General features: G+C 28.0%; 3 protein-coding genes across 3 annotated transcripts; 2 read left to right on the plus strand and 1 right to left on the minus strand.

The window, feature by feature from the left end:
* Nucleotides 1–116: 116 nt before the first annotated feature.
* Nucleotides 117–1,802, plus strand: VNE69_01357 (uncharacterized protein; the record flags this gene model as incomplete). Its single annotated transcript, XM_065472493.1, has 1 exon — nucleotides 117–1,802. The coding sequence occupies one exon, from the start codon at nucleotides 117–119 to the stop codon at nucleotides 1,800–1,802; it is 1,686 nt and encodes a 561-aa protein (XP_065328565.1).
* Nucleotides 1,803–2,582: 780 nt separating this feature from the next.
* Nucleotides 2,583–4,124, plus strand: VNE69_01358 (lysine-tRNA ligase (KARS1); the record flags this gene model as incomplete). Its single annotated transcript, XM_065472494.1, has 1 exon — nucleotides 2,583–4,124. One exon carries the CDS (start codon nucleotides 2,583–2,585, stop codon nucleotides 4,122–4,124), a length of 1,542 nt encoding a protein of 513 aa, XP_065328566.1.
* A 66-nt stretch (nucleotides 4,125–4,190) lies between these two features.
* Nucleotides 4,191–5,954, minus strand: VNE69_01359 (xaa-Pro aminopeptidase 1 (AMPP); the record flags this gene model as incomplete). The annotated part of the gene is made up of 1 exon (XM_065472495.1): nucleotides 4,191–5,954. One exon carries the CDS (start codon nucleotides 5,952–5,954, stop codon nucleotides 4,191–4,193), a length of 1,764 nt encoding a protein of 587 aa, XP_065328567.1.
* Nucleotides 5,955–8,806: the final 2,852 nt, after the last annotated feature.

The following is an 8,806-nucleotide window of genomic DNA, read 5'->3' on the forward strand; positions in this document are numbered from 1 at the left end:
CGTTATTAATTTATTAAAATAAAATTGTAATCCCATGTGACAAAATTTGAAAGACGAAATCATAGAAAATATTTAAAAAAGCCGTTATTAATTTAGAAATGAAAAATTCTAATCCCATGTGGCAAAATATGAAAGACGAAATCATAGAAAATATTAAAAAGAAAAAAGCAGAAAATATAGAAAACAGTGAGAATACTAGAAATTACATTTTAGATTTTATAAATAAAAAAGATGAAATCACATGCACTGATGACAATTGTCTTGTAAAATGGTACGATAATAATTTAGAGGTAAATGATGAAGATTCCTTAGAAAATATTGATTTTACTAGTGTCAATGAAAACGCAGAAGAAGAAATTTTAAATATTGAAAAAAACAAAAATCATAAATTTTTTAATATTTTTGTACTACACAATTTGAAAATATTAGAAATTGAAAATATTAAAAATGAAGATATTTTAAAAATAGAAAACCAAGAAATATCATTTTTTTCATATTCTAAAAATTTTTTAGAATTTTGTAAATGTATAAATTTGACCACAGATAAAAAATCTGTAAATTGTACTAATGTAGATACATTTAGAAAAATATTTTCTACGAAATATATTGACAATACGATCAATAAATTTATAGATAAAATAATCAATGATCCTATTAATTATGAAGAAAATGATAAACAGAAATTTATAATAATTTTACTATATACGTATTTGTATTCTGTAAATATAAAACATAAGAAAAAATTTTTATTATATGAAAAAACAAAGAATAATATTTTCTTAATCAAATCGGAATATAAATTTAGAATTTCTTATACTAAAGATTATAATATTGATAAATGGATACTAAATCTAAAAGAATATGAAAATTTATATGATGAGTCAAATTTTTTAAATTTTTATTATCAAAATTATGTGTCAAAACCAAGTGGCGAAAAAGATTTGTTTTATAATTTTGTTTGTAGAATAAACAAAGTCATACTAAATATTGAGAAAGGCAAACAATTGCATTTCCTAAAGAGAGTTTTTATGTTACACACGATATTATATTCATCTGTGGACGAATTACAAGTTTATAAAACAGTCATAGATTTTTTTAATAAGAAAATTGTAAGCTTTGCCACAGAATACTTAAAAAAACATGTCCTTACATTTTATTTTAATATCTTAAACAATATTGGACAGGTAGAAATTTTTAATATAATTTTATCGCACATTGTTAATAATCTAGAAATCTATACAAAATACGAAAAAGAAGTCTTTAGATTTAATCTTCTACAAATAAGAGATTGGTCACAATTCATTTATTTAGTTGAACAAAATATTGAATCTTTTAATAATATTAGCCTCGCTATGGATTTATTATTTTATGCATCAGACAATATTAATAAACAGAATACAAAAGGAATACTAGAAATAATAGGTTTATTTATAAATATCCACGAGCTTATAAAAATAGATCATTTTTTTAAATTTATAAAAATTTATTTTAGGCATTTAAAAAATCAATTTTTAAATTTGAGCTTATTGAAAGAACAAGACGAAATTTTAGATTTTTATAATAAAAATACAGACAAAATTAGTAAAATTATTTTATCATTTCAGAGATTTGTAATTTTATCAAATGAGGATAATAAAAAAGAGAAGAAAAAAGAAACAAGGCAATCGATCATCGAAACACAATTCCATTCTTTTATTGGTGTCATTTATAAGCTTGAAGATATTTTATATGCGACTTATAAAGACAAAGTAAAAATTACCAAAATGAGATCTTTTACATTTAGAGAAAACAAAATCTTATAAAGTATAAATAAATTTATATGTTGAATTTTATTATTAAAATGTACTATAATTTTAAAAAAAAATATTTCTGTCAGAAGACAGATCTCCGGTGATACTAAGATTGCCCTGGAGATCTGAGAATACCATGCTGTAAGTATTCTCCCTCTTTACATGTATAATTTTTGGAGGAAAATTGGTGATATTTTCCCGCCTAAAATTATAAAAGAAAATCATGCCTAGAAGGGTATGAAGAATAATAAAAATATTAGTCTAAAACATTCTTCTCGGACTGATGGGAAACCATCAGTCCACAATTTCATTTTTTTACATATTATATAATGAATTCACTGTGATTTATTTAATAAAAATTTATAACAATTGCTTTTTCCCATAAGCAAAATATTAACATAAATTAAAATGTAAGATATATTGAAAAAGTTTTATTTTATTGTGATTTATCAAAACAACAAATTATTCATTGTATTTTTATTTAACATAAATACAGTCATACAGCACTACAATATGTTGGTTTGTAATATCCTATTATGAACTGCTATTTTGTTTTTTATGCTATTTTATAAATTTGTTTGTTTTTTGTTTATGTAAAAAACTATAAATAAGAGAGAATTTTTCGAAAATGCATAAAAGAAATTTTAAGATAAAAAAATATTTTTTTATACCAAAAAAGAAAATTAATAAAAAAAAGGATATTATTAAAAAAATCCCCAAAGAAACTAAAAGAGTAATAAACAATGAATATTTCCCTGCTTGGTTTAAATAATTTATTTTTTTATACCCCACATGTCTAAAAATCATTCTAATGGACCAGAAATTTCAGAAGAAGAATTTTATCTTCAAAGATTGACTACAGTAAAAAAGCAACTTAGCGAAAATGAAAATGTTTACCCAAATAAATTTGAAGTCAAAAATAGATTCCATGAAATTATTAAATATAAAGATTCACAAGATGAAGAATTACAAGATATTAATGTTCAGTCTGCAGGAAGAATTATGAGTTTTAGGGTTCATGCAAGATATTCTTTTTTCCAAATCATGTCTGAAGATTTTAATCTTCAGCTTGTTGTAGATTCTCAAGTTTTAGATAAAAAAGAAGTCTTGACTAGCATTAGGAGAGGAGATATAGTAGGATTTAGAGGGAAATTAGGTAGAACAAAAACTAAGGAATTTAGTGTATTTGTTAAAACTTTAGAGATATTGACTCCTTGTCTCAGATCCATACCTACAGATTATTATGGTCTTAAGGACCCTGAGATTATTTACCGTAAAAGATACCTTGATCTATTAATTAATAAAGAATCGAAGAATAGATTTATGATAAGATCCAAATTAGTAAAATTTATTAGAAATTATCTAGACGAAAGAGATTTCGTAGAGGTAGAGACACCTCTTTTAAATATCATCCCATCAGGAGCCGCAGCTAAGCCTTTCATTACACATCACAATGAATTAAAAATGGATTTATATTTGAGAATTGCACCTGAATTATATTTGAAGAAATTAGTAATAGGAGGAATGGACCGTGTTTACGATATGGGAAAAGTGTTTAGAAATGAAGGAATAGACTTGACTCATAATCCTGAATTTACTATCTGTGAATTTTATATGGCGTACGCAGATTACAACGACATGATGAACATGACCGAAGAATTATTAAATGGAATGTGTAGACATTTGCATGGATCAGAAAAGATAACATACGCCCCAAATAAAAGAGAACAGGAAATCGAGCCCGTAGAAATAAATTTCGCGAGGCCTTTTGCTAAGTACAACATGCTTGAAGAGATTAGTAAGGCGGTAGGTAAGAAATTAGATGGAATTAATATAAACGAACCAGAAACACTTAAATTACTAATTGAAACATGCGAGAAAAACGACATAAAAGTTGACAATCCCAAAACATTGACCAGAGTCCTTGATAAATTAGTAGGTCATTTTATTGAGCCAAAATGCATTAATCCTTCGTTTATTGTGGGGTACCCCCTTGCCACGTCTCCACTCGCCAAGAATCACAGAAGTGAACCAGGCATGGTAGAAAGATTTGAGCTTTTTATAAATGGCAAAGAGATCTGCAATGCCTACACTGAATTGAATAATCCAGTAGAGCAGAGGCTGAGATTTAAGATGCAGGCACAGGACATTAATGAAGGAGACGACGAAGCCATGATCACAGATGAAGATTTCTGTGTTGCCCTCGAGTATGGCCTTCCTCCTACTGGTGGATGGGGACTCGGCGTGGACAGACTCACCATGTTCATGACCAATGCTGCCAATATAAAAGACGTGGTTTTATTCCCAGCCATGAAACCTGAAGCAGAAAATTAAAAATTAGTTTCTTTTATGAATATTTACAATAAGTTAAAGATGCGTATATTTAAAATTCAAAGAAATTTAATTTTTCTTTATTATTTTACTTGTATTTTTTAACAAATATTCCCTTTCTTCTTCTGTTGATATTAGAGGCAGTATCTTTTCTCTTATTTTTTCGAAAACACTGTTGATATTATTTATTTCTTCTTCTTCCAGTAGTGAAGAGTCAATCATGTTCCACTGATACGGAACATAAGTCAAATTTACTAATCTCATAAATTTATCATCGACCTCTTGGGAAAATACAAGATTTTCTAGTCTTATGCCAAATTCGCCATCATAATAAATTCCTGGCTCAATGGAAAATACTTGATTTAGTAAAATTTTACTGTTAAAATTGTAGCTTAAAGTTGGTGGCCCTTCGTGGACACACAAAAAATGGCCAACTCCGTGCCCCGAGGCATGTCCATAATTTTCAAATTTATTCCATAAATCTAATCTGGTCAAGGAGTCGATTATGCAACCATTAATATTTTTAGGATAAATTTGACTCATTGCTCTAATTTGTCCCTTTAATATTTTAGTGTACATTGTCTTTATTTTTTCATTTACTTTTCCTAAAAATAAAGTCCTTGATGTGTCTGTAGTCCCGAAAATATAATTACTACCAACATCTAATAGACAAATTTGGTCATTTTTGATTTGTTCTTCTCCCGCACTGTAGTGGATTATGGCGCTATTTGAGCCAGCCCCCACGATAGACTCGAAACTTGGAAATTTATACCCATAAAATTCTGATTTAATTTCATCGAGTTTCTCTGACACTTGTTTTTCTGTTACATTTTCATTTTTATTAATCCATACAAATAATTTGTTTAGTGCTACGCCATCAAGAATATAAGCCAAGTTGAAACCTTCTAGTTCTTCTCTTGTTTTTTGAGATTGACATAATCTAATTTTGTCTGTATACTTGGGACTTTTTAATAATGAATTTAGATAACCATTACATGTATTTGATACTACAAATTTGTTTGTATTTTTAAATAAAAAATTTTCAAAATCTTCGTATTTGCAAATTTCGACATTTTCTAATTTTATTTCTGCATTACAAAAAAGTCGAACTTCTTTTTTATTCAAAGATGCATATGCATAAAATAGAGGATTATATTTTATATCTGAACCTCTGAGGTTAAACACCCAACATATTGTATCCATTTCTGTTATTATTAATTCTTCGTCTTCATTTATTTCTTCCCTGATTTCTTTTATTTTCTCTTGATACGTTTTCCCGCATATTATGGCATTTTCTTCTAAGTCTTTGTAAATCATAAAATTTCTATAATTTTCATTTATGCCAAGTCTTTTGAAATTTTCTTTATAAAAATCGCAGATTTTATAATTTTCTATTGAATAAACTTTATTGAAAATTCGCACAGGTTTATGCGCATAAATTTCGTCTACAAAATCTTCAGTAATTTGTACTAACTCAATGGCATGCTTAGAAAGATTCTCTGTTAAAGTTTTAATATATTCAGTTGTATAATGTCTAGGATTTAATCCGACTCTTTTTATTTCTATGTTGTCTCTTAAATATTCTTCTAATGAGTCTATTCCCATTTTTTTCATTTTATAATTCGTGAGTTCTTTTTCTGCTTGTAAATAATAGCGAGAGTCGGTAAACAAAGCATTATTTTTACAAGTTACTGCTAGGCCATTTGAACCTGTAAACCCTGTAAGAAATTCCACCCGTTTGTCAGAAGGGCCAATGTATTCATTGAGGTGTTCGTCTGCAGTGATATTTATGTATCCTCCTAAATTGTATTTATTAAGCAGTGAATTTATCATGGGGTACTGTTTTATATTTTTATAAATCAACACAAAACATTTCCTTAAACTCTATAGAAAACATTAGTTAAATTGAGACTAAACTTATTTCTATTTAATAAATAACTTAGGTGGTTGTACGTTATTGTAAGTGCTATCTTTTTATTGGAACAGAGCTATTTTGCTGTCGTCGCATGATCTTTTTATTCGACCATCTATTTACTCTAAAGATGTATAAATCTCTAAGCTCTTTTAAGTCTTAGAGCATTCATATCTGAATAAAAAATCTCTTTGACTGTCTAAATGTAGCTTTTACTGCTGTCTAACTTTGTTACTTAGTCATCACGTGTGAGAACTTGCGGTGTAGTCATTGTCTTGTATCAATTTAGCATCCTGATATGGTTCACGAGTAAATTATATTGTGCACTTTTATCTTCGATATATTAAATTGACAGAGAATGTCTTTTTTCTTGTATTATACATAGTTACTATTTCAAACTGTTGTACAGAATAATATAAATGGTTTATTAGAATAAGACTTAATCTCGTGTCTATTCTAATATAACTGTTGAAAATATATATTAAATAAATTTAATCCTTAACTTACAATTATCTTTAACAATATATTTTATACCGACAAATGATTTAGAAAATTACTTTATTTGGGTATAAAATAATATCTTACTTACTAATTAATTTTCACAAGTTATAATCACAATTTCTTCTGACAGATTGGTTTCCTCCCGAAATCCACATATTGGTTCCTCGAATACCCCCTCCTGTTCAGTATAAAGCCCATGTCTGATTGACATAATTAGGCTTTCTAAAGTCATTTAAAAGACTCTTGTCTGTATATATACTTCCGTTCTGGGTTCTAATCGGAGCTCTTTGATATGCGAGCGGTGAAAATTAGTTACTATTCCATTCCAAGTCATCACATAAGACATAATTTTCGGCTAATATTTATAGAGAGAAGCCGCATGATTTGCAAGCAAGTCGTATTTATGTTTCTTTTCTGTTTATACCGCTTGAAGGTTGTTATAGCTTGTTTCCAACTTCAACAACGATCACTTCTTTCATCAACTTGCCCAAAAAAGAAATAAGGCTTGTTATACTTTATTTTGATACTTGAATTTATCATAGTGTCAACTCTTATCTCAACATACTCATTGGCTAAACATTCTTATACTGAATGATTGCTTATTCTTTTAGCATGGGATAATCCATACGTCTTACATAACTGCAGGTGTATGCATCGCAGTGCCGTCTCATGTTATCATGTAAAGCATACGATCACATTGAGTGGCTATATGATCTACTGTCTTTGCATATTTATGACAGTGTAGGCATTTTTTCTGTTTTTCAAAGAATATGTTTCGGTCCTGTAATGCACATAAGTTGCTTATCTCTCTTGGGCTTAAATTCCTTTTTGTAAGCCACATAGCAACCGGCTTTATTCAATATGGATCGTCTCGTGGTCTAAATAGCTTTAAATGGTTTTTTTTGTTGACAAATGATTTAAAAAATTGTTTTATTTATAAAACTTTCTATAAAATCGTATTTTGAATTCCTTATAGCTAAAATTGGGGTTGTCATCTAAAATTTTGTATTAAGATTTAAAGCAACTGTGTAATCTTCAGTCTTGATTCGCAGTCTTTTTTAATGTTTTATTAATTATTCTATCATTTTTGCATGGGCGGAAACTCTTCGAATGTTTATAGAAATTTTTTTACATACGTATCGTGTCATTATCATTTTTTATATACGACCAAATCCCGTTAAAATTTCAAGTTGTAAATACTAAACACCAGTATATGATATTCGAATACTGACTTATGTGGAATCTTAATATACAAGATTATAGCAAACCATATTTGAGTTTTGCTATTAAAGAGAATTCTGGTCTAATTTCATGGCAAAGTATTCCAAATTGATCTTAAATCTTTTATGAATGCCAATTAAAGCGTTTAAAACGTTGTAAAACATTTGAAGTTATTTTAAAGGCATAGGCCTTAAGCCATGTTTTGGGGTTTAATTTTTTATTAAAATTGACGTAAAATCCTTAATTTTGCATGTGAAGAGATGGCGCTACTTCATTTTTTGCTCCGTAAACATAAAAATTTATAATAAGATTTAAAATCTTGTTTTTTTTCAAATCTGTACATTTTTTTTTTCGAGGGGCAAGAAAATGAAGTTAAGGTATTTTTTGACGATTTGAGAATTTTTAATTGTCTTCATAAGATTTGACATTAAGGGGTTAAAAATTTTAATGTTTAAATACTCATATGTTGAATCTTAAGAAGACCATTCGGGAAATAAATATATTGTGAAGATGTGTGCCTTAGAACAATAAAGCAGCATTTGTCGACTTTTTGGATGCAAAGTAAATCTGTTTCCATAATAATTACTGATGGTTTTATCTACCCTTCAGCCTCTAGAAATTTTAAATGCTAACACTATAAGTAAAATATTCGCTTGGCTTTATAAACGCCGATGGAGCAACACAAATCATATAGAAAATTTGTGGTCCCATTTGAAGAACGAATATAGATCGAGAAGTGGATTAATTAGGCATAGCATCAATTTATTTCTAAAAGCAATTCACTAGGAAAAAAAATACTAAATGTTCAAATAATGAGGATAAGGGTTCTCTTATTAAGTTTTTAGACCTTTTTATATTAGATCGTATAAATTATTTATCCTAATAAATTTTTTTACAGAGGGGCAAGAAAATGAAATAGTGCCGAAAAGGTCAAATCGAATGCGCTTAAAAGTGTAATATGTGCTAAAAACAGCCATGAGTTTAAGAATCTTATTGTACCATATGTTCAAAATAGGACGAATTATTTTTCTACTGTTGATACAATAAAACC

The sequence above is a fragment of the Vairimorpha necatrix genome, chromosome 1 (assembly GCF_036630325.1).
Source record: "Vairimorpha necatrix chromosome 1, complete sequence".
NCBI classification, from domain to species: domain Eukaryota; kingdom Fungi; phylum Microsporidia; family Nosematidae; genus Vairimorpha; species Vairimorpha necatrix.